Source organism: Micropterus salmoides, unplaced genomic scaffold (genome assembly GCF_014851395.1).
Source record: "Micropterus salmoides isolate LMB-PRFRI ecotype aquatic unplaced genomic scaffold, ASM1485139v1 Ms_hic_scaffold_23, whole genome shotgun sequence".
Classification (NCBI taxonomy): Eukaryota; Metazoa; Chordata; class Actinopteri; order Centrarchiformes; family Centrarchidae; genus Micropterus; species Micropterus salmoides.
This window is the reverse complement of record NW_024041484.1, coordinates 17,794,445-17,821,187: the sequence shown is the minus strand read 5'-3', so window position 1 is coordinate 17,821,187 and position 26,743 is coordinate 17,794,445. Positions and strand designations below refer to the sequence as shown.

Sequence of the window (26,743 nt, the reverse complement as noted above, 5' to 3'; positions counted from 1 at the left end):
GAGAAGAGGGTATGTGAACAATGAAGTAAGAAATAAGGAGAAAGAGGGGAAGCGACGCGATGAAGCCAAATTGAGAGAAACTGCAGCAGAGGCAGAAAGATGAGACAAATCAGAGCGATGCTGACTGGATGAGTTGCAGATTGTCACTGCTGGGGGGGAAAGCTTGTATCTCCAAAACAGCAACTTTTCAGGGCCGGAGAGAAAAATGTTTTATCAAGGGTTATCCAAAGGGTTTCAAAAGCAAAGTACTAATCGTACTTGTTATACTACTATATTATACTACTTATTATTGTAAAATTATATAAATTTGACTTCATCACTCTGAGGAGAGAGAGAGAAGGCAGTTAAATGTTTTTCCTAACATGAGGTCTACTAACAATGAACGTAGGCATTTGTATATGAGGGCTTTCTGGTCCTTCACTGAGTGTGACCTGCATTTGTTAATTTGGTTACCCTGGCGACAGGAGGAAATCACAGTCTCCCCCGGTTTCTTTCTTAGTGTGTTTCTTCCACACGTGGTCAGTGTGTATCTTTTATATGTTTTTGGCCACACTTTACAAGCATCCTTAAGCATTTAATACATAGTAATTGGTTTGGGGGGTGAGCAGAAAGCTGCCATTTATTGTGTGTAGTGTGTGTGTGTGTGTGTGAGGACTCTCTTGCTCCTCCTGTTTGCTCATCTACATTTAAACATCTCAGATCTCTGCAGGGGCTGATTATCATTTTTCCATGTTTACCAGCTCTATACTGCTACTAACACACCAGCATACAGACCCCTCTCCTCCTTCCTGCCTCTCTTTTACTGTCCTCCCTCATTATTCTGTCTTATTTTCCTCATGTCAGTTCAATTCAATAAAGCTTTTCTTGCCGTGATGGTTTGATGTTTTGAAGATGTGTTGCCAGAGCATATAAATAAACATAAAACAAATGAATTAAAAAGTGGTGCTATTTACAGTATATAAAGTGAAACACTGATATAAAATAACAAGATAACTGAAATAAGCAAGAAGAGAAATACAATGTATCATAAAAAGAAAGTGTACTACGTTATTTCTTCCTCATCAGTCATTGCAGAGTATATGGTAATGCCTCAAACATAAATCTTAGTTATCTTTAAAGATTCCTTATTCTTTGAGGTACAGGCTGTGATTGGTTGTAAAAAATAAACATTATTTACCCATAATCTGTGCTAAGTTATTTATTCCTCAATCCTTTGAATGTTGTATGCTTGCAGTATTTGCCTTATTTACCTAACCCATTTGACTTTACCCTTTTGACCAAATTCATTTGGACACAACTTAATTCTCTTGTCCACAACCGAAAACTTATCTAAATCAAAACTTCAAAACTTAAAGCAGCCAAAATTAGATTATTTTTTTGACACTTAGGGGCAACACATTTAGCTGTAAGAACGTTGATAGAGTATTGCATTACTGTATAAAGTTGTTATGGCAGACATGTTAGCAAACGGTTGCCCCTACCTAGCAGACACAGAGCAACATTAGCAGGAGTCATGTTTCTCTCCACCCGAAAAAAACAACAAGTCCAGTATTCACTCCCCTTTTCTGTTTTGGTTTCTAGTGATGCCTGACTTAAGTTGCTAAAAACTCCACTATATTCACAAGCTAGTCATTAAATTTATGTGTTTGTGTTTGGTGCAGGCCAGGTAGTGTACAAAGGGTTTATCAGAGCTATTTACTGAAAACCACTGCCTGCTGTTGGTGGAAACAACGCTGCTGAGAGCGGTGAGAGTGAAACAACAGTAAAGACAAGCTGCTGGTTAATGCAAGTGTGGCCTTTCAAATTACACGATACCCAGTGTTGATATTAAAACATAGATTAGTGCAGCTATAAATTCAGAAGTCAATTATTCAATTATTATTTATCAATTAACAAAATTCACAAATAATAATAATCAAATCGGTCCAACAACTGCCTCCCATTTAAACAAAATTAAACGTTTTTGCTATTGACAGAGATCACTTCTTCCAAATTCTGGCTGTCTCATATTGATTTAAAACAAAATTTACTTTTACAAAAATAACTTTTTTGTTGTTTGCTGTATATTTTCATTTGGTCACATCTGTTTTCCTACGGTGGTAAGAGAGTGTATGAATCGAGGCAGGAATCCTTGCAGCAGCTGCGAGAGTGTCCAGGCAACAGTTAACGTCACACACAGACTATTCACATAAGCAGTATTTTTTTGAGCTCAAAATATCTTTCCTTTATTAGTGATGTCCCAAGGTGCACCCTCCATTCATTTCTACTCCTTCCTCTTACACTGCCACACACATACATACCATCTTATCAGAGTATCAACATATTTTATGCTCATTTGCACCTACTTTATAGTCTTAACAGTTTTTGGCAGTACTTCTGAGAGACTCTGCTGAATTCTCTGCTCTCATGGCCTCACCCCTCTTGTCTAAAAGTGTTTCTCAATAGCTCAGTTGTCTGTTATGCCTTTGGATATAATTAATATTGAAAAAAGCTAAGATGAAACAGCCTTGCAAACATCATGGTGACTTCAAAGTCCCTTTTGTGAATGGGCCTCTCTCCGGGTCTTTCTCTGTCTTAAAGTTTTTCCAGCGTCGCAATTGCTGAGTGGAGTTTTTAACCTCGTTTTGTTGTTCGTGACTAAATAGGAAGACAGTTAATGTTTTCCGACCTTGGGAAATCTCAGTGGCTACCACAAATTGATATAAATGCAGTTGAGGCGCAGGCTACAGGGATTACATTGCTATTTGCAGCGCTCTGTCTTAATTGTTGGCTATGGATTCTTCAAGGAGAGGTTTGGGTCAAATTCATTTCAGCACCACTCAGTATGGGAAATCAAGTTAACTTGCAGATTCAACCTGAAACAAATATTTTTATTTTAGGGCCAGTTCAAGTTCATCTGTAGAATTGATTGGTTTGCACATGAATTTGACATCCAGTCTTATCTGTATCAGTTTGACAGGCAGTTTGAAAGGCAATACACACTGTGCAGAAATGTATGCAGACACTCATACATACTCATAAACATGGACCAATCCAATCTACCATTACCATTTACTTCTAATGGCGGTCATTAGAGTGGGTGTGTCTGGTCACCTTAACCCAACCAGTAGAGGACAAGTGCTGCTAGACTGATGGACAAATGGCAAAGGGGCGGAGAGGTTGTCATGGAGACATCCTTTGATTTGAAGGGCACTGCATGGAGCCTAATCACACCCCATTTTAAATGAATGTATGTACATGTGTTTGTGTGAGAGAGAGGGAGGAGGAGAGCAGTAGACACTGGAGCTGAACAAAGAAAGTAGATTCATGTAGAGAGATGTTATTGTGATAACAAGACTAAATGCAGAAGCTGCAACACGGCACACAATTAGTCACGAACTTGGAGCCAGAACCAACATTTGCTTTCTAGCTGGTGTCTGTTAAGATACGAACAAAGCCATCATCTTGCACTTTGGCTTGCTAAACAGGCTTACAGGGAAAAGTGCCTGATAATGTCAGTCTGCTGGCTAAACGGCTAGTCAGCTATATATACCTATTGCTAGTATATTTTGTCTCAAAAAGCAATTCAGCTACATTTGTTGATTTTTCTGGCCACCTGGCGCAAGCTGTGAACACAACAATGACATATTGTCACTTTACTAGGGCTGAACAAATAATCAAAATCTTATTGAAATTGCAATATTAGCCTACTGCAATTTACAAATCACAGGAGTTGCAATATTTTTTAAAAGCAAAATGTGTGTCAAAATACCATTTTAAATTAAATATTGTTGTGCTGCAGAGATGTCCTGGCCTACACGTCATTTTCTAGAGACCTAAGAATACATCTATATTTGGTAAAGATCCTTGCAAAAAGTCACACCGTATAAAAATAATCATTCCCTCTAATATCACCACAAATCATATAGCAATAGCAATATTAGTCGAAATAATCGCAATTAGATATTTTTTCAAAATCGTTCATTTAGCAGACACAGGCAGCTGTTGCTGGTGGAAACTAAGATGAGAGTGATGAGACTAAAACAACAGTACCAGTTGCTGGCCATAAAACCAAAGCGATGAGCTTAAAGCGCTAGAGTCTGTAGAGTTATGGGGAACTTTAGCCGGGTAGCTGAGGCATTTCACATTATACACAGCTTGACCCATTGTTCATATAAAACATTGATTATTGCAGAGTGAAATTTTGGGCCATCTGGCAAATGTAAGCCCAATATTTACTCTTTATTAGCTTTGTTTTTGTCTCCACCAACACTTAAGAAAAATATCTAGCTAAGCTCTTTTAGCCTCTAAATGCTCCACTTTGTTCATCACTACGAGCAACACCATCACACATCATTTGGAAACTAGTAGAGGACAAGTGCTGGATATTTTTTTCATTTTTGATATAACAATATTAATTAAAGCAGCTTTGGCAAAGAGGGACAACTAATTGTAATTTCAGTTTGAGATTAAATAATAAGCTGTTTTCATAGCTAGGTCTGGCAAGATGTTTCCCTTAAAATGCATCCAATCAGGGATGCCTGTGATAGAAAGCAGTGTCTCAAGTTCTTGCATGTTCAGAACCACTTAACAGTGGATTTATGGGACTAGTCTGTAGCAATGAGCCCATTCACCTTGCTTAGTCCTCTTAACTGCAGTAACACTGTTGACACGCATCACTATCATCAAACACACCTCACTTAACATGGCACGCCAGTGTAGACCGAAATATGACTAGAATATGGAAGTGAAAGGAAGATGGGGAAGGAGGGTGATAGATAACCATGATTTGTTATAGCTCACTCGCGAGATAAATAATACAGAAACTCTCGTAAGCATCACATGAACCGTGACACCCAAACAAATACTGATGTGAGCGGTGAAAGAATTTCATGTAAAAAGTCTTTTATCATGATGTTTTATTTGGTTTCATGCAGCACAGTCAATTGAAAGAAAAATAGAAGCCAGTTGCCAAAGGTGGAGCTGGGTTGGGATTGTACACGAAATTAGAAAAATGAATGGGTTCACAGTACTGGATAGATAGTAGAAATGAAGAGATAAAGCATGTCGTGCGGCGTGTACTAAAGAAACAGCAGCTGATAAGAGCAGCCGTGAGGCTTGTGAAATTAATTTGACCCAACTCTTCCTCAGAGGGAGGAAACAACATTTGAAATGAAATATTGTTAATGCCCATATTTCATTCTAAGGTTGTCGTCCTCATAAAGGAATGTATTATCCTGGAAAAGAAATTCTTGTGAATATCAAACTGCCACCATGTTGGAGAAACGTAAGTCACTGCTTCTTTACGTATGCAATAAAAAAAGATAAATGTAACACCAATAAGTTTGTAAAGAACCCAAAATGAATTTGAATTACAGATTAAAAGTGAAAAATGAGGACAGAAAGTAGAAGGTTTTATAACAAAATAATGAGGACAACTACTTTGATAGCAGAGCAATGAAGAATGGTATAGAAATGACAGAGAAAAGGCGAGGGATGGAACAGAGAAAAGAGAAACATAGTGTAGGCCAAGCATGATTTGTAGTACTTGCTTAAGCCTTTTGGCAGTAATAATGGCCTTCACTACCATCACTGAATATCAATTTCTGCTCCGTAATCTAGTGTTGCCTCAACCCCCTGCCGTTCTGCATGAATTTTAATTCCTGCGTTCATGGCGTTTGTGACCCACTGCGGCGCTGTTTTTAAGTGCTGTGGTTGGAGTATCACAAGCTAACCACAGGCCATGGCAATTTTATCAACACTGTGGATGCTAAACACCTTCTGCCACCAGCAAAATAGATTGGTAGTGTTTATACCAGTGCAGCATACCAATTGTTTGGGAATGTATCATACATATGCAAGATATGATAACTGTGTTTATTTCTACAATACAAAATAAACAATGCCGGGATTAGGAGGAAGAGATGTGCCTAGAAAACATTATTTGGTTTCTGCTGTTAATCTCATTTATCTGTTCTCGAGTAATATTGATGTGTCTGTGTGAAATCTATCCCCAGATCTATCATGGGCTCTTGATATGGGACAAACATTACGTTAAGACAGAAAGGGGGAACAGGGCAGGAATGGTGTGGAGGAACAACAAACTACTGCTGACAGCTAAATTGTATTTTCATCGTCATCGCGATATAAACATTTGCAATAAACACATTGCAAAAGACTGCCTGGGACACGATGAATGAGGAAACTACTAAAACATTTTTAGGGATGGGCATCGCGAGTAAAAAGCTAATACTTTATCAATATACCTGTTCAACAAGTATAAACGTATAAACCGGTAGAAAGTGATATTTTAATCTGCTGGAAGTGAATAACAACAGGAGCAGGGAGGACAGAGGGCAGGAATAAGGACTGATACGGACTGATGTCTGAGTTCTTCATTCTTTCTAAACATCACTCAGTATTTTGATGTCCGGAATATGATTTATTTAATAGACATTTTAGATTTTTTCCCGGTCTCAGTGTATATAGTGACTTTGCTGTTGTAAACTTCAATGTTGCTTCTCTAAAAACATTTAGGTTATATTTAACATATTCAATTCTAATCCTGTAGTGGATTTAAAAACAACCAGTCAGCTAATATGCACATTTCAATATTTTTTTTATTTAACGCAATCATATTGTTATCGCAATACTGTTGTCTAACTAATAACTAATGTTATTGCACATCACAGATTTTCCTCACATGGTGCAGGCTTAGAACAAAACATTAAGGTACGCTTAGCTCTTTCTATCAGGATCCCAACAGAGAGCAATTAGTCATCCCATTGAATCCCCCCACCATTTACTCTGTGCTGACTCTGTGAGTCATTACTCTGCTGGGAAGTTGTAGCATGGTAACTCCAGTGCCAGCTTTGCTCTGCGCTCTATTCATCAGCCTGGGATCTGATCTATGAACTGCACTCCTCTCACAGAGGCCCCGGCGTACAGGTAGCTGAGGAGAATGTGGAAGAAATAAGTTTAACAACTGGATGAGCCCAATCGGTTGATGTTGAAAACTTTAATCAAAAACCAAACTTGGAAACAAACCGTGTGCATGGATTAATAAAATGAGATAATGGATTAATAGACCATGTGTTTGGTTTAGCAGTCTGTGTGCATGGATTAATAAACTGAGGTGGAGGAATACATTGGAAGAGCAGACTAAAGACGAATTAATGGAAACAGTAAGACTTTCAATATGGACCTTGTTGACTTTCAGAATAAAGGGGTGTATGGGTGAGTGGCCTGCCCTGTCAAATAGTGCATTTGTGATGTATAGTGGCACTACACTACCATGGTGCATCACAGTTGGGTACGGTCAAAATTAGACCATACCTCACCACACCCAGCTGTGATGGATGTGGTCAGACGTGACACCGACTTGTACCTTTCCATCTTCCAAAATCTGGCATGGAGTTGATCTTTTATGTATCCTGCAAAGTTTTCTTGTAAACAAACAAATTTATGTTTACATTGGGTGTTTCTTCATATGTATTCTTGCAGGATGCATTTACTCCCTCCTACAATATTTGCAAAGCTGACTTTTTTACAGTATTTTTAAATCTATATTGTTTACATCTATCCATCCTGTGGTTACTGCTACCAGCTGTTGATCAGTGGAATAGTCTGAAACTGGCGAGCTTATGTCTTTGCACAATTACTATGGTTTATTAATGCAAGAGCATGTGCTAAAACATATAGCATGGTTTAGCACTATATGCACTAGGGGTGGGAGAAATAATCAATTGTTAGATGCATCGCGATGCGGACGTGGAAGATTATGAATCTAAAAATCGATTATTTAAATGTTAATTGATAACATAATGTTGGCGGAACGCAAAAGGCGGAACTTGCGGAAGTCCAGCGCCCGTACCATCTGTGGAGCACACACAACAGCCTGTATTCGGCATACCACCGCTGCGGAATGAATAACCCCCCTACTAAAATGTCACACAATCATTAATATCAGTGCGCAAATGATGATTTTAACTCGCACTCTGCGAGCATGGTGACACTCGACAGCAGTAAGTTTCTGTCTGGTAGTAAATGTGCAGTACGTTAATAAAAGTCTGTAGTTTCCCCAACTGCTGGAAAAGTGAAGGCGCTAGCTAACATCTCCCCTGTACAAGGACTTGCTCTGTCCCCCACACCAGACTCTGGACTTTAGGGACAGAGCCTTCAGCGTCACAACCCCCACCCTCCGGAACTCATCCCCACAGAGATCTGAAATGCTCCCTGTCTGGACACTTTCAAAGATCTACTAAAAACCCAGCTCTTTACCAAGGCATTCAATCCTGAATTACTTTTTGTTGTTCTGTCACTGTAACTGTGTAAAGCGTACTTGGGTCCAATGAAAGGCGCAAAAAATATTTATTTATGTAGTGTTAGCTAAATAAGTAACGTAAGTAATATTAATTATCAGCTATATGTTATTACTAACTAACTTACTACTCAAGTGTTGAGAACATCTTGTACAAGCCTAGATTAAACTGGTGTATAGCTCTGTCCTGTACATATATTGTACATGCTGATTATTATTTTTCAGTTTTCAGAGGAGTCTGACAACTGGTTGTTAATGAAATGACGGATCATGGAGATGAGGTTAATAAATTAAATTGGTGATGCAAACTAGTCATTTTAAGCTAATTACGAGATGTTTCTTTTGGATTTTAATGCGCAAATTAAATGCTTAGTAATTATCCAGGGATCCTGTATAGAAAAAGATGCATCAATAATCGTTTTCTAATCGAATTGCAGCCCTCTGAATCGTAATCGAATCATCAGGTGCCCAGAGATTCCCACCCCTAATATGCACAGATTTCCACATCTGTATTTTTTCCTACTATATGACTCCATGGGGCTCCATAAAACTTTAAAATCATCCTTGTGTTACTTTTTTGTGAGGTTTTCTGCCTTGTCCACGCATTCACAAGTTGGAGATGCACAATACAACCACAGTCTTAAGGACGAGCTCAGAGTGCTCCTCAACCATTAGATCCAGCAGATTACAGCACTGTTCCCACATTCTCTGAATAACCCGACATTTCCCTACCCCTTTCTTCCATGTTTTATATTTTACAAAGCCCTCCAGTTAGAATGTAAATGTTTAGTTATTAAGTGCCATTAATTCAGATGATCTAGAAACTTAGGCTAGCATATGTGGAGTCTCAAAAGTAAAGTCTTCAGGACACTGCAGAGAAAACTAAACGACAGATATCTCCTATTTAGCATTAAAATGTCACAGTCTGGGAACGGAAGGTCCCTTTTGAGGGCACGGCAGTCCCCAGAGTCGAGTTCTGGACAGGAGTAAAGTATAGGGTGTAGAATGCAGATATCTGCTATCCACCTGCTTTTTCTTCCCCTGCCTCTTGTTTATATTGTTGTCTCTTGTTTATCACTGTTATTAGTTTGACAGGAAGGAGATGTAGAGGGACAAGTGTAATCCTTCAATCCTACGCGAGCGTGAGTGTGTGGATGGTCCTGAATCTGCTCCCAGGCTGGCCACACAGTCCCTCTCCTCCTTCTGTTTCTTTACCATCATTTTGGTGATTACCCTTTACTTCTCACTTCTGTCAGAATCTATATTTCTGATGGTATTTCCGTCTGAGTTGGCATTTCTCTATGCTGCAGCTGTCTTAATGCACACCACTTCTCATTCCTCCCTGCATTCCACCTTTCCTTTAATTATCTGTCTGCATGAAGACTCTTTTGGACTCTCTGGGGGTGATAGGTTCCTTAAGATTCCCCATTGGATTAATTAAAGGTGAAACTGTACAATACCCATACCCTGCTTCTGTGTGTCTCGTGTGTGTGCCAGAGTCTTGAATAAGAATATCATAGTTGCCTTTATGATATTTAAGTGTATTATAAACAGGGCATTATAAACTCCTACAAAATCTGTGTTAAAAATGCACACAGTATGTTCACTGTGATGGAATACACAACTCAAGCGAGCTTAAAGAGTTTATAACTTGATTTTCATGCAGTACTTGAATGGTAGGAAAAACACTTCCAAAGATATAGAGATGTACAGCATATATTTACAAAAATATGGTCATTCATTCATATCATTTTACATTTTATCAAAGCATACATGATTTGTTGTCAAGGAGCTAAAACTTGCAAACACATTGGTGTGATCCTAAAGTAGTGGTGCTATTTAAAAAATACTATTTTTTGGGAACTGTCAGGGAACTGTCATGAAAGTATTCCTGTGTGGAACCATAAACATTCACAGACCCAGTTGCATTGTTAGCTCTGGGTTGAATGATGCTGCATAAATGCTAACCATAGTTTCTGTTTTGTTACTCTGCAGGGCAGCAATGTGGTAGAAGACCAGGACCTGCTGGAGATAGGGATCCTCAACTCTGCCCACAGACAGCGCCTCCTGCAGGCCATACGGCTGCTGCCCAGGGTCAGTACTGCAGCTAATCCAACACAGAACATCTCAAACAGATCTGAGGAAATATTCACTAAACCTGAACGTTCTAATTTGTGTTTCTTGTAACGTCAGTCTCATACAAGTTACATAAATCCATCAAATGTTTAAACTACTCAAGGCTGTTTTTCAAGCGTAAAGATTTTAAGGTAACATAAGTCTTTAATTTTCACTTGTAGCTGCAGCCAATCTGTTTTGTTTGGTATAAAATTCAGCAAATCTCCTGCTCCATCTGTGTTTCCATGTGATATAACTCTCTCTGTGGGTGGTTAGGTTTCTCTCTGCATGTTCTACAGAAGGAGTTCAAGGATTCAGCAAAAGATGCACTAAGCTTGTTACAGGAGATCACAGCGTCCAAACCACATCAAATTAAATAACTGCTCCAACTTTGTTGAGTCTTAATCCACGCTGCCCTGTGTCTGTAAAATTCACACACAGATAAAAACATATAGACATACTCTTAAACTCTTCTTTGTTACAGAACCAATGCCAACAGTTATTATGGGTAAGACTTGCAGGAAAGTTTGTGCAAGGTCAAATGCTTTTGTTTGTGTGAGACAGAACGTAAGATCAAAGGTGTGAGACTGTATGGAATGAGAGCAGAAAAAAAGAAGTCTGTAAAAGAGAGGACAGAAAGAAAAGGGAGACTTAGAGATAAGCGGGTTCCATGCAGACAGGCAGAAAACTTTGATCTCCAGTCAGCACTTTCCTCTTTTCTAAACTTCCCAAAACACTGTAAAAAAAAAAAAAAGAAAAAGGAAACCTTTAACTTTTGTCTGCTCACACATGCAGGCAAACTCATGCTCAACTTAAAGCGGAGGGTGTTGGATGTTTGAAGCACCATAACCTCTCTGAAGCTGTGTCGACTGTCAAAATAAAACTGAATGAATAATGAATTATCTGCTACACTCACAAAGTATTTCACTCAAGGCAATAACCACCCGCTGTTTGCATCCTATTCTGCCCTTTCTCAAAAGTTAGGCTTGTTTACTTGTTTGCACTGCAAATGAATGAGAAGTATGTGATTTTAATCCCGCATGTAGTTATAAAGTGGTGCTCTATCTTGAAATTTTTGAGTGGTATCTGTTGCTTCTCTACCTCTTTTTATATTAATAGAATTTCTCTCTTTTTCCTTCCTGTCTGTACCAAAGGTGCGACCTATCGGTTACGATGGTAACAACCCCACATCAGTGGCGGAATGGCTGGAGTCGTTGGAGCTCGGCGACTACACAAAGTCTTTCCTCGTCAACGGTTATACCTCCATGGAGCTGGTCAAGAAGATCTGGGAGATCGAGCTCATCAATGTAAGTCATGTAGTTTCACTTCCTGCTTCTATGTGCAATCCTGAAAAATGTTCAATTTCAAGGATAAGGCTGGTGATATTAATTTTACTTTTCTTATTGCGATTTGTTGACTATAAGATAAGTATAGAATAACACCAGCTTCAACAAATAAATTCCTCTTAAAACAAGGAATATCTGCAAACCAGACAAGATAGATCTTTCACTGTGAAGCAACTTCTTTTTTCAATTAAGTGATGCTATCTTGATACTAATCCTTCTTGTGTCGACATATAGACATGTATTAACTACACCTTTAAGGAGTTCTGATGGATATATTTTCTTTGTAATAAAGGACAATAGTGGCACAGCTGGGGCTTTGTGAAGCTGAATGCTGGTTTCTGCCCTCAGCTCTTACCTTGGTGACAGAGTGAATTTCTTTCTCCTGCTCAGCACATGCACAGGCTTTGTCCTTTGGCTTTTTATGTGAAACAAGTCAATGTGAAACTTCCCTCTGTGGGATGGCTGCAGAGGCCATACTGTGCAGAATGCCCATCAGGCATTTCTCCTCATTACTGAGCAATGCGTGCTAAGAATACAAACAGGAAGGAGGTGCATTTTTGCTGTTATATCATAACTTTTTTTTTTTGCCTTTTCTCTATTTTTCTTCTTGTCATAACAGCTCTTCGTCTTGCTGTAGAAGTTAAAATTTGTAGTAATGAAGAGTAAGTAGTTTGCAGCTGCCTCCCCTTGAATGAATTCTTGCCTGTAAATATCATTAATGGTGGATGATAACAAGGTTTGACATTTGAGCTCCTATGTTGTCACAAGTGGTGCAGGTTTATGATTCAATTTTTACCAACATAAAATCTGCACTAGAGATGGGATTTGCTGCAGCCGGATCTCATCGGAGCGATGTGCTCCTTTGATGCTCTGAGTGTAACGAAATCATGTTAGATTGCAGAGGGCACCCGCCTGGCTGATTTAAATGAGAGAGAGGGAGAGAGGGGGGGAGGGTGTTTTTCCTTCCCAGCTGAGGATAAAGTGATAAAGTGATGAGTGATCAGCTGGAGGAGGTGGAGAGGGAGTTATATAAGCATGTGGGATGCAAGATGTTTCACAGCACTGGGGATGCCGCCCACATGCTGCACTTGTGTGTGTGTGTGTGTGTGTGTGTGTGTTGCTGGATGCATATGTGAGATAGAGAAAGTGTTAATACATGCTTATGTGTTTATGTATTCATTTGAATGTATCACTTTCCAACACAAGCAAAACCATACATCAATCTCCTTTCTGTCATGGAAAACAGAAGAGCCTTAAAGTTCCTTAAAGGAAAAGCCAAATGCAGATGCTTCCCTGCACCAGGGCTCACTGAATGGTTTGAGTTTGAAAATGAAGTGAATAAAATGCTACAGCCTTTACAGTCACCAGATCTCAATCCAGTTTTAAACCTAGGGATCATTTTGGACCGACTATTATCTACAAGTATTTAGTGATCTCTGTGACTGATAATGTATCTTTTTCTCATGTCTGAATGTCTGTTGTTCTTTCTGTCTGCTGTACTCAGGGCTCTCTTGCAAAAGAGATCTTGATCTCAATGAGATTACCTGATTAAATAAAGTATGTATATATAAATGAGGCCATATTTTGTGGAGGAATAGTGCTCATCCCTCCAACAGAGTTCCACAGTCCTGGCAAGAAGCACTGAAGTTGTTCTCAAAGCTTGTGGTTGCCTGACTCCATACTAAGACGCTTTTTTTGGTTTTCGCTTTAATTTGTCACCCAACTGTATATACTATACACTCCTTCAGTACTGCCATCTAGACCTGCATGTGTATTTAAATAAAAATATTGTATAGTATAAGGATTTTGTCTATATGAAGAATTGACATAGAATTGAGTGAAACTGCAAAGTGAAGCCACTAGAGGCTGCACAAGTACACAAATTGGCCAAAAGTATGTGTCCACATACTTCTGAATACTACGGTTTGTTTATCATAGTTTGGGTTAGGCCCCTTTGGTCTAATTAAGGGAACCTTAATGCTACAACATACATAGACAAAAAGATGCATCCAAATCTGTAGCAGCTGTTTAGTGAAGGCCCTTTCCTATAATATCAATGTGGCAAAGCCCCTGTGCAATAAGCTTGGTCCATAAAGAAATGTTTTTCTAGTTTAGTTTGGAAGAACTAAACTGGACAACACTTTATGGTTATGGGACCCTTAACTTTCTTTTCATATTTTAATAAAATTAACTAAATTTTAACTGGAAACTCATATGCAATTTGCTGGAAAGGACTTTGCAATGTATGGTAATAATTTGGGGGGGAAATGGAGATAGTGTTCAATTGGTACACTTCCAAATACTTATTTAAATATAATTGCTATAGCATAACCTAGAAACATGGATGGATTACAAGACACTTAACTACCAAAGCTACTCAATATTACAGGAAACCATTAAAGCAAACCCTAGATGAAGGTAGAGTCACTTAAAGCAGAGCTATTTTGCGGTCAAACATATCTACAAATTGCTTTACTGAATGTATTGTAAGTTGCCTAAACTGGCTATGAACTATGCAGCTCTTAGAGAAAATAATTTTATTCTTTTACTAATAAGTCAACACACAGTACATTTGTAGATATAAAAATGTATATCTACAGTCCATTTGCAGGTTGAAGTTACTTTAAAAGAAACAAATGAGACACACAAAACAACATCAGTATTAATATATAAGATCAAAGAAACATGGTGCCATCATCCCCTATATACGTTTGACTGAGACTTTTGACTTTGCAACAAGAAATGCCGAAAAAGTCAGTTCTGGTCCCTCAACTCTTTGGCCCCGGGCCTTTAGTCAACGTCCTGCAGGTAAACCCATACATTTTAAATCTGTCATACATCCTAGCATACAATTCAACATATATGTTACGTTTGCAAAAATGAAGAAATATTTACTTGTTTTAAGTGGAGCACTGATTCCCAGCAGGAAAAACAGCTTATAAACACGACACAATTTACTAAACTCAAATAACTGTCTCAGAGCTTTGCCTTAATTTACCTTTGAATTAATGTACTACTAAATGTGATAGTTATGTCCAGTTATCATGCTAGAAAATTATTAGGAAGTCATTGGAGCTGTAAAATAAAGTTAACCTTGACTGGTCTGCACAGAGCCCTGACCTCAACCCCACTGAACACCTTAATGGATGAACTGGAACGCAGACTGTGAACAAGGCTTTATCACATGGGTGTAACGTAATGTTTAGGTGTCTACATACTTTTGGCCATGTAGTGTGTTCATTTGTAGCAGATCTTATTAATTGTGTGCAAGTGCATGTGAAAGAGTAATGCGTGTGTCTGCTGTATTGGAGAGAGAGAGAAAATAGAATTTGGCCACTGTTTTTATGTAATCACCAGATAATTGCTATGGGCAACATATGCTGTGGTGTCCAGGGAGATAAGAGAAGAGCGTTAACCATTGTTGGAGCATTTTAAAATAGAAAGATACAAGCGCATGTGTGTGTGTGTGTCCTTTTGATCGGGCACATATGTGCAGCCCTGCTGTTGTGGGACGAGACGAGCATCTCAAAACACCTTTTATTGCCGCCTGTCCACACTCGCACAATACTCCGCAGACAGAGAGCAAGGACAGCACTGTCTCTTTGGCTTTCAGTTTTTATATCATCAGAGTAACTTCCAGGTTTACTGTCACAGGTATTTTTTTTAATTTTTTTGACCATTGTTTGTAAGAGTTGGGATGTCCTCGAAACAGTGCCGTTGTGAAAATCCATCAGAGTCTACTGTCAAAGTTCTTGGTTCAACTTTGACCCTCAGTTAACTTTATTGTTGGCTTTTGTTTTTTTCCTCCAAATTAGCTTGGCTTACCTGATGGTTTGTTTACAACTTGAATGAGGTGTGACTGCTCATTTTCTCCGTCAGAGACTGCTGAGTGCAGTTTTATTAATACTGGAACTATGCCGACCTCCGTTTCACATCATAGAGAATAAGGTGTACATATAGTTAGTATGGGCAATGTATATACAGTTATTCATGGGACAGTCATGGGATCTGATTTAGAAAGCACATACTCTACTGTAGTTTAGAGTGGGAATTAAGTCTTAAGACCTGAAATGAAAACTCAATTAATTAGATTTTCTACCTTTTAAATTATTAAATCAATATTAATAATTTATAGGAATTCAGTATTAAAAATGGTTGAGTAAGTGTGCATATAATTGGAGTTTTTTAACATTATGCTAAGATTTAACTAATCACATTCCACTGAATGTACTGAGCCAGTTTTCTTCCACCTTTAGTTTTGGGCTGAAGTTTACATACAAATTAATAAGTGACAATTCTGTCAATTCAAATTAAGTCATTCGGTGGTTACAAACTTCCCTAATGAAAATTTCTTGCATTCCTTCATGTCAGACAGCGGAGTACTGTGTGTGAGAGGGCAGCTGTTTTTGAACACCAATGTCTTTAGGGAGCTGCCATTTAAACCGTTTTGTGCCCTTTATTTCCCTCTGAAGGTACTTCATAATGTAATGATGCCAAGACATTATGAATGAGAATTTTATTGTTTTATTGCCAAGTGGGTTTACACATACAAGGAACTGGCTTTGGTGATTTGGTGCTTAACAATAAACATGCTAGGTAGAATAATATAAGAAAGATAAATATAGAGCGGTCACTCTATCAGCCTGCTTTTAATATCACAAGTCTCCTGGTAAAATCTGTCAGCTGTCTCCAGAATAATTTGCTGTCGTAGTCTTTGCTGTATGAAGCTTTAGGGCTCATCCCAGGCTGTGAGAAAGGCTTGTTTGGGAACATCTTAGGCCTTGTTCAGACTTCCAGCCCATATCTCTTTTTGGCACGTCCAGATTATATCCAAATTGATACGTAGTTATTGCACGCAAATCCAATCTGATCACTTGCAAATAACATTGTCTGTCTTAAAGATCTGATTTGAGAAACAAATCTGATTTGCCTGCAGTCTGACAAAGCCTTAGCTGGATCTGGACTGACATGTTGATGTTAAAAATATTAAGATTTGTATTTAAAAAATAATAAATGGTTGGGGGAAAACATGAATAAGTTTGCAAATAGGGTGGTGAAAATAAATTTAATATAAAAATGAACATTTATCATATCTATGCCAAAAAGAATTATTGATCTTTAAATATTGTATTACTGATTGAGGTGTCAGTTATCATGTGTCTTTTATCCAATAGCAGATAAATGGACCCCCTCATATACATATTCATAACCCTGCAGTGCAGTGAGCTGCAAACACATCCTGCATAGCTCCACATGGTGGTGCTGCTGCCTCTCAGTTCAGTCAGACCACCTTGTCTTGAGGCCAGTAAAGTACAAAACAATTGCATCAAGGCTGCAAATTGCTTTCATTTTAAGTGAGTCCTCAGAGAGCCCAGAGCGAAGCAATTACAAATGGGTTTCTTTTTGGAAAGCCACGTTCACGATGTGGAGTGCAGATAGTTTGTGGTCCTCAAGGAACAATTGCCTTAATGTTTTCTAGATTAGTGGACCCTGATATCACAGAGGAGGGTGTCCTCAAATTTGTGTGCGAGTGTGTATTTTGTGTGTTCTTGGTTACTGGTGCTGAAAATGCGAAGTATTTGATTGAAGGTTAGAGATTTCTGGTTTTGCATATAGCTTTTTAATAGGCACATCTCATTGCAGCCCTTTGCGATGGGCTGCATTTCTATAAATTGTGAGCAGTTCAGTCAAAGAGGGAAAAAAGTCTGAAAAATTAACATCATATGGTTTATTAAAATATAATTTCTTCTTATTTCCTAGCTGAATAATCATCTTGTGACACACTAGAATAATCCCAGTGTAGGGGCCCCCAGGTTAGGAACCACTGCTCTAGATGTGTGTTAACATTTGTGTTACTTACATGAAAGGGCTTTGAACATGCAAAAGTTCAGCCCTTCCCAGATTGTTTAATTTGTATGGTTACAATTTACAGGCCTGATGAGGTATAACTATCTGGTATTCCACAATTTCAAAGCAAACACTAGAGAATGTTTTGAATAGCTAAATTAGTTTAGCAGAAACAATTTTTTATTTCTTATCTATTGACTCTGTGTTGGAAGAAGTATTCAGATATTCTAATTAAGTAAAAGTAGCAACGTGAAAACTCAGTTACAAGTAAAAGTCCTACATTCAAAACTAAAGCAACAAACTGTCACTTTTGGAATGTTTTATAATTAAATTATTGCTGATGCCTTACATGTGTTGAGCAGTGTGTCGTAGCTGCTCAAGGTAGAGCAAACATATATTTATATACTCTTGCGCAGTTTCATCTATAATGGTGCATCATATTTTATAAGCTTTTATAAGCTTTGTATGTAAAATCTAACTATAGTAACTATAGATGCCAGATAAATGTAGTGGAGTAAAAACAACAGTACTTGCCTCTAAATTGTGGGGCTTTGAAAGGATAAAGTAGCATAAAACATAAAACTCAAGTACAATACTTCAGTAAATGTACTGTAGTTACTTTCCACCATTGTTTCCACTGTCCTGCCGCTCATTACGCAACTCTTAATGTTTCTCTTGTGACCTCTCAGAGGGTTCATGACACCCAGGCAAGGATCCACTGACCAAACAAAACCTTAGATATTAAAGAGGTAGTAGTATAGTACAGTATATATCATCATATCGCCCAACCCTTTCAAAGTATGTAGGACAATCTTTTGCTTCATCATGCCTGTCTCTTGCATGTAAAGGCCTGTTAATGTGTGTTCATGTTATGTAAGTGTGGGTGTATGTTGGTTTGTGTGTGTGATTCACCTGCAGGGCCTGACTTGTCCCTGCGTTTCCCCCACTATTATTACAACACGCCATTTCAAGAGTTCTGCGCACACTAAACTGGAACTGTGTTCTGAAAACCTCAAAATGACTAACTCTGTCTGTGTGTGTGTGTGTGTGTTTGTGCAAATATGTGTGTAACTGTACAGTACAAGGAATCCAAAATAAATTGAGGACAGTCATGAGAGTTCAGCCTTTCTTCTACCGCTTGTACTCTGTTGCCATGACGGCTACTAGTTACCATAGAGACTAGAGATATGTGCACTTGGTATAAATGAAATGTATTTGTGTGCGAGTGTGTGTACTGGATTGCCTTTTCTTGACACTATTCCAAATACTCTGAATTTGTGTGTCATGTTCCTGTGCTTATCACCTTCTTTGTCACCTCTCCAAATGGACAGATTGTCTCACATCCCAACACCAGATGGTTCCTGCCTTTGTTAGACACTGCAGGATTAAAACCTATATATCATACCCTGATATCTACATGCACCCACATACATATACACTTCCGTTAATTAGTTCACCCCATCACAGATTCATGAGTTTTCACACCAAAAAGACGTCTACATGTGTGTTCAGATACGCATGTAATCACGGCTGTCACTCACTTGTGTCATCCAATAGGTTTTCGGACGTGTCCTTATGTGTTCAAAATTATGATAGAGAACATGCGGTGTCTGTGAAAAGGGAGTGAGTAGTAGCTTTCACGTGGGTGAATTTGCCTCAGGACTGCAGTGTACTTCACCTTCCCTGCCTGCCAATATCACTCTCCCGCTGCCTTATTTGGCGTTTGCACTTCCTGTTGTAGCACTCACCGTGCTGGAGATGGTGTGGGAGGTGCCAGGAGAGAATGTGTGTGACCCCCAAGCGCAACCTGAACCTGTGGCTCAGTAGTACTGCTGCAGAGCTGTAGCTGCTGGTCTGATGCTTCACAATCAACATCAGAACGTGTGAACTCAGTAGGTAACAACGGGGATGAATTAATCCCTCTTCAGGTGTTTGCTCAGGATCCATGTTTACTGATTGATTTCCCTTCTTTTTATATTTAACGTTATGGTTAGTGAAAACAATAGATTGACAAGCTTTCTTTAACTGTATCCCTCACTATTTTCCTTCACTTTGGTGATGTCCAATATGATTGGGGTTAGAATCTCCCTTCTTGTTACTACTTATAGACAGCCTGCAGAAAAATATATAATATAATATATATAATAATATATTATCTTACAGGTTCAATTCCATTAAAATTTAAATATTTTCTCCCCAAATTTCAAAGGAATAGGTTGCATTTAATAGTTTACCCCACATTTTCCCTCAAACTACGGTAAGCAACAGTATGAATGGAAAAGTTTCAAATGCATTTTTAAATTATCTTACATTTACCCATAAAGGTATATTTACTTACTTTAAATCTATAGTATAGCTGTTTAATAATGTTTTCTCAGAGAGGAGACATGGAGAAGGATTCATGCACATCTACTGGATCACATAAGTAGACTCTTGTAAAGGACAGAAATAGTCAGAATGACGTCGAGCTTTGTGGGTTGGATTTCATTTATCTGACACTTGCAGTCACACGCATGTGAATTTATAGTCTCATACATAAACACATGCTCATGTTTAGTATAATACCTGCCACTTGTGTCATGTAGTCAGTTGATCCAAGACCACGCTATAAAAATAAATGAGTCACGTTTCAAACATGTTTAATTTCTTACCCAGATATGGAAATTGGGTTGTTATGCCTACAATTTCACACATGCATTCATGTATTACGCAATCCTGCTCAGTGGTGACACTGCTCTGAAGTGCATGAGGCCTAAAGGAACAAAGGAGTAATTCAGATAAAATTTCTTTGCTCTGAGCTATTTTCTGCCGAAAGTCTAAACTTGTCTGCATCTGTAGGTGAACAGAAAAATGTGATACCCTGCACAACCTACAGAGTTAACAAGTGGAAGGCCTCATCTGAACAGATTCCAGAAGTAAAAATCCCATTAGTTTTCTACGACGACACTGTTAAATGACTTACAGTTCGGGCACTTCCAAGATGGAATTGGATCGGTATCAAACTCCAGGTTGAGGGGTGCCATGGTGGCCTAGGGTTTAGGGCACTGGACATGAACCACAGTGTCCTGTTCCCATTCAGCGAGGGAATTCTAGTATGTCGTATCTCTGTCTTCCCTCATTTCCTTTAATCTCTCGACTGTTGGCTATCTAATGAAGGCATGAAAAAACTCCTGGTTGAATCAACAACACTAAAGATGACAATAGGGCTGACCCCCAATAGTCGAAGATTCAATGCTTCGATGAGCGGAGCCGGATTTGACTGTCAATCTCACAGTCGAAGCTTCGCAGTGAAACGAGGATCATGCTATTTTGGCGATAAGAGGGTGCTCAACGTCTGATTTTACATAGAACTACCAGTTTTCTCCCAATAAGTTAATATACAGCCTATTACATTATACATTTCAACGTTTAATGATGTAAATAAACATGTAAAAAGAATAAAAACTTCCAATAAATGTTTTTAAAGTGCGTGAATAAATCCAAAATTCTGCGCATGTGTAAGCATAGCGTGTGTGTGGTGGCGGAAGAGGAACACTTGCTGAAGAGACGGAGCCCCGGCTTCACTAGTGTTGTGCCGAGTTGTCCGCATCTTGCGGGACTTTCGGATAATTTATCACCGTTGATGAACCACACAAAGCATATTTTATCATTTTTAAATAGCCGGCTACTTGAAATAGACCCGCAAGGAACTGCGACATGCATGCAGTTGTCGGCAGCACGCAAAACTCACACAAGACCGGTGAATGACAAAAGAGAGAGAGCGAAAAGGGTTTTCAAAAGCCTCAGTTTAGCTGGAAATTTACAGTGTAAGTTGAATGAATAGAGACTGCAGCTCTGCAGCTTCTCAAGATTAAAGCGAAGCTACCATGTAACCTTGGTACAACCATACCGTGTAACCATAGGTACAACTATGAGGTGAGTTGTTTTGTGTCAAATTGCAACAACACTGACTGGCTCCTTCTCCATAGCAACAGTGGCTTAGGCAAATGGGTATTGAGCCTTTCTGCACACCAAACTGAGTCATACAAGAATCATTAAAGATATCATTAAAGGAAGAGTTCGACATTTTGAGAATTACAGCTTTTCACTTTCTTGCCAAAATGTAGATGGGAAGATCGATTCCACTCTCATATCTGTAAAGTAAGTATGAAGTTACAGCCAGAGATGAGTTAGCTTAGCATAGCACAAAGACTGCAAACAGGGAAAAAGCAAGCCTTGCTCTGTCTTATTCTTTCAAAATAAAATGTTGAACTGGGAAACAAAAAAAATACTTGACCCAACAACTTTCTAACCATATTTTTTAATAATTTATATTGGTGGAATTTACTGTGAGGATACTGTTCTTGTCGAACTCATTCGGCACACGAACAAACACATTTACACTTCTTGTGAGCCAGCACGAGCTTGTCTCTGTACGGGCCCAGCGTCTCCATAGCAATGAGACGGAGAGGAGGGGGGAATATAAACTGGGTAGAAAGAGAGAGAGAGTGTGTGTGTGTGTGTAGAGAGAGAGAGAGAGAGAGAGAGAGAGTGCTCAGGCAGAGACATGTAGGAGATGTAGTCTGGGTGCCGCAAGCTGAAGAAAGAGGAGGAGTTGGTGAGCGCTGGAAATCTGCAGAGAGTGAGAGGAAGGGAGACAAAAGCTGGTGGTGAGGAGGCGAGGAGTAAAGCTAGGAAAGCGTGGTTTAAGACAGATGAGAAGAGATTCAGAAGAGAACAGCAAGAAAGCAACAGCGAAGAGCGCAAGAAAAGAGTGTGAGAAAGGAAAACACAGGAGGAGACAGAGGAGAGCCAACTGAAGACGACTCTTCAACCTTTGATTTGGAATAAGTCCAGTCTTGAGGAGAGGTAGGTAACCCTGCTGGGAATGGCACAGGGAATGAGTGATGAACAAAGAGAGAGATGTCTTAAAAACTAGACAGAGACGAGGGAAGAGACAGAAGTGATACGATGATGAGCCATTGATCCTTTTGTTCTTGCTTGGTGTTATTTATGCATCTTTCATCTCTATGCTCAGAGAGACTGAGGTGATTACAGCATATGAAATGCTTCCTTGCCGCTCAATCAACACTGCTGACTAGGCTAATTTACTGTCTATGTGACTGCGTGTGTGTGTGTGCAGGAGTTAGAGATAAATGTTTTTGTGCATTTAGTATGTGGGAGTCTATCCTCGAGCCACCTGAGAGAATGAGCTCATGAGATCGTGATAAAGCGTCGATTGTGCTTTGATAAAACTTAAGTTTGCTGCAAACTCTTATTATTCCACAAGTATCATAACAGACAGAAAGTTATTTTTGTCTCTTCCCTATGAATTTATGCTTATAAATCTTTGAATCATGTCACTTTTCTCTGTTACGCAGATGGCAATGACTTCCCTTTACATAATTTACTAGGTGAATTTTTGGTTTTCTTGAACATGCAGTCAATCTCTATCAGAAATTGGACCATGTTTTAATTTTTGTAATGTCACAAGACTCCTTACAAGGCAAGTTAAATCCCAAGTCCGATGTCAGCTTAGAATATACCAGTTATTTTATGTAGTTCCAGATTGTGTCAACTGAAGCAGATAAAAAGAGGAAAAAGCTATTACTACTACAGTTAGATACACTCAAATCCAACGGCTGCCCTAATTTGTGTCCTATCCTCATTTGCATGCACTAACATACTCTTAGATGGTGAGAGAAGTGAAATCTGGGACGAGATCAAGAAAGAATATAGTTACTTAAGAGGGGGATGTTGCTTTAAGATAGTTTCTATTAGTATGTGCAGGTGTAAAGGCTGACTGTTAACACAAGTATACATATTAACAAGATAATCACTATGTATGATGGAAACTGTAAACATTTATTAGCACAAGGAAGGCTAATCCACTCTCATAATGACTGTTTTCAGGATTTTAACCTCAAAATATCCCTCTTACTTTCCCCACTTTCTGTGCAAAGTGATATTTTAAAATCATTCAAAGAAACAGTAGTGATTACCAAATTAGTTTGCCTTCAGTTGAAGCCTTCCTGGCTTTGTCTCAAGTTGCCCTAATCCACTGGCAACTAGGCAAGATGATAATTTAATAGCTTCTATCCTGTAAGGACTTGTTTTCCAATGATGAAGGGAAACAACAAGGCAACAGTAATAGTCAAAGACTGAAAAGGAATGTAAGTGCGGACCTTGTGGGAGTTATATAGAGGCAAAGAACAAGACAGGTCCCAACAGGACGATGGGAAAGAGAAGTATTTGTCTTCTCCCAGCTGTTAAAGAACAGCACGGACAGACGGGGAGATTAAGTTGGAACTCCTGCCAGATGCTTTTTACCTCAGACACCAGTCGATCAATCATAATCCTGCCGCCTGTTCATTGACTCTTCACCACCGCGAGTCACAGCAATAGATTCCCCTTTAGTGACCGGCACTAGTCAGTAGGCTGCCCAGAGAAACCACAGCATGATGGATGATGCTGTGAGAGACACTTCATGGACAAAGGCTTTTAGTATAAAGTAACTTTAAATTCTAAATATCATTTTGGTTATGCTACTAGAATTTTCAGATACAGAACTGGTTGGATTCCATCATGTTTGGTTAACTCTACCGTATCTTCCTTTTTTTTTAATAAGACCTCAAAGCAAGAATTTCATGGCACTTACTGTTGGCTGCTTGTAATATTTGGCTACATTTACACTGCTGCTCTGATGTGGCTTGATTCATACTTTTGGCCATATCCTATACAGATCAAGAGCCCGTTGCACTGCTCTTTGTACGTTCACAAAATTAGTGTAATTAAAAAGTGTTTACTAAGTGGAGATTACGTATCACTAAATTAAAATAAGTTAAGTCAATTTAAGTCAAATCTTATTTAGCGATTCACTGTTAACAAATATTTATACCTTTTACAATTGCCAGGTATAACTGTCCGGTTCTGTAGATGAACTAGCTAAGACAGATCTAACGTTGTTTAGCTAATATATGACCGATTTTAGAATATATGAAATATGGTCGACCTAACATTTCGACCATGCTGTTTAATTCCAATGCAAACTGAGATTGTAAATGACATTTCACGAAAATAAACACAATACAGCTCAAATTACAATATGTCATGCTAATAATGTTAGCCTAATTACTGTCTATTTGGTTAGCATAATCTGATTTCCTACTCAATTTAAACTGTGTGAACGTTACTAAATCTCAAAACACAAATTTCTCTGTGTATAAATTAAACCCACATTTACAAAGGATTGGAAGTTGTTTAACATGTTGTGTGGCATTTAACACACCACCGGTGACTCCATCAGGAACTGCACTGGCACAAATAATCAACCTTTTCTCTTCTTATTTATTTAAAGGTTTTCCCTCCACTCACTGCGAATCATGAAGGCGTACACACCTTGGTCCTGTCCAAAGCTGTCTCTCAGCAGAGAGACACATGCACATATGGCTGCTACAAGCATCCTATTAACCTGATCTTGTATATGTAGCCTTTTTTTTTAAACCAAACAGTGCATGTAGTGCATGTTCCACACTTCACTGACTTTGACGCGAGCAGCTGTTGTATGTGAGCCCTAGTATACCTGTGAAGTGTAAGGTACCAAACAACAACACAAACAACGCTCCACTGGGCTTTCTCTCTGATGCTATGTAAATCTCAACCGTGTTACGTCTTGTGGCCATGCACATCATAAAAACTGCACGTCACTCACGGGTTTGTATAGACACGATTGAAAAACACCTTGCATTTATGAAACAGCTCATTTAAGCATCAAGACCTATAGTAAAAAATGTGAAATGTAGCCTTAGTAATCAAGGAATTTCATGTATGTTGTAAAAGCCAACTTTAAATTTTAAATATAAATCCATGTGTTAGTTTTAATTAATTTTCATTATGGTTTCTGTCATAAAATCTAAACTTCTCTCAACAGCACTTGGAGGTTTTTAACAGTTTGAAAAGACCAGAGGTGGATAAACTCTTTGAAGCTCTCACACCCAGAGAGTATTGTACATATAATCACACTCACACATATACATATGCATCGATGTTCACACACAGCCCGGTGCCGTAGGAGAACTTGTGCTCCTCTGCAGTGTAAAAATTGGTTCCATCTTGGGGCTTTGAAGTATGTATTAACCCATAGATATATCACACAGTATTTCCTCTCTCATCATATTGGGTATTCAATTCATGAGCTCCTCTGTGTGTGGTAAAGAGTGTGTGTCTGTGTGCGGGAGATAAGCTTTGAGATATCTAGTTTCAACCTTGATCCTGCAGCACTTGGCAGTGTTTGCACACATATATGCACACACACACACACACAGCATGCACTTCCAGTCATAGTTACAGTTCTCCTGCTATTAATGGAGATATATCTGTCTTCATGTAGGCGGGCATATTAACAGCATGCTCTCATTGGTTGCCTGTTCGCTCAGCACTGAAACAAGCATTCCTATTGGTCCCCTCTTTGGACATCACCTCACTCACACATCACCCTGAGCTGCAACTTCCCTCGACTCTCTCGTTGCTAGGCAACCAGTGGTCTCTGGTTTCCCTCCAGTGCCCCCCCCAATGTGGGGTGTGTGTATGTGTGTGTGTATGTGTGTGTGTATATATATATATATATATATATATATATATATATATATGTGTGTGTGTGTAGCAGTGGCTTTGGTTCTAAGCAGCGATGAAGCTAAGAGATGAAGCTGAAACCTGGACTTCACTGTCATGAACCCAGCCTAGCTCTCAGCTGGCTGCTTTCTGGGGGTTATATGTTGTGTGTTTGAGCATTTGTGTGTGTATTCTATTGAGAATACAGGCAAATCGATACTCATCATTCCAGTCGAAAAGCTCCACCTCCAAACAACACACATTAAGTGAGGGATGGAGCGATGAGGAAGGAACCAGAGGAAGGTGGTTGGCTGTGATTAAGTGTTCAGGGTTAGAAAAACGTCAATAATCGGGGTGAAAAATGAGACAAGCATTGTTGCTGTAAATGCTTTCACACTGTAGTGCTGTGCACATTATCCATATAACATTAATGCTTCTCTTTAACAAACCCAATTGGTTGCAAGATTAAAGCTAGTTTTGACTTTTGTCCTCTTTCATGTCGCATCTTAACTGACATGACATATGTAGTCAAAACACATCAGAATTA

General features: G+C 38.9%; 1 protein-coding gene across 6 annotated transcripts in view; it reads left to right on the top strand.

Moving 5' to 3' along the window:
* The window catches only part of anks1b (ankyrin repeat and sterile alpha motif domain containing 1B), a 258,652-nt gene that overhangs the window by 200,838 nt on the left and 31,071 nt on the right, over window positions 1-26,743 (top strand). For all 6 annotated transcript variants that reach the window (XM_038738848.1, XM_038738847.1, XM_038738846.1 and 3 more), the window contains 2 exons: window positions 10,295-10,393; window positions 11,569-11,721. In XM_038738848.1, the coding sequence (XP_038594776.1) occupies window positions 10,295-10,393; window positions 11,569-11,721 (252 nt within the window). The remainder of the gene's footprint in view (window positions 1-10,294; window positions 10,394-11,568; window positions 11,722-26,743) is intronic.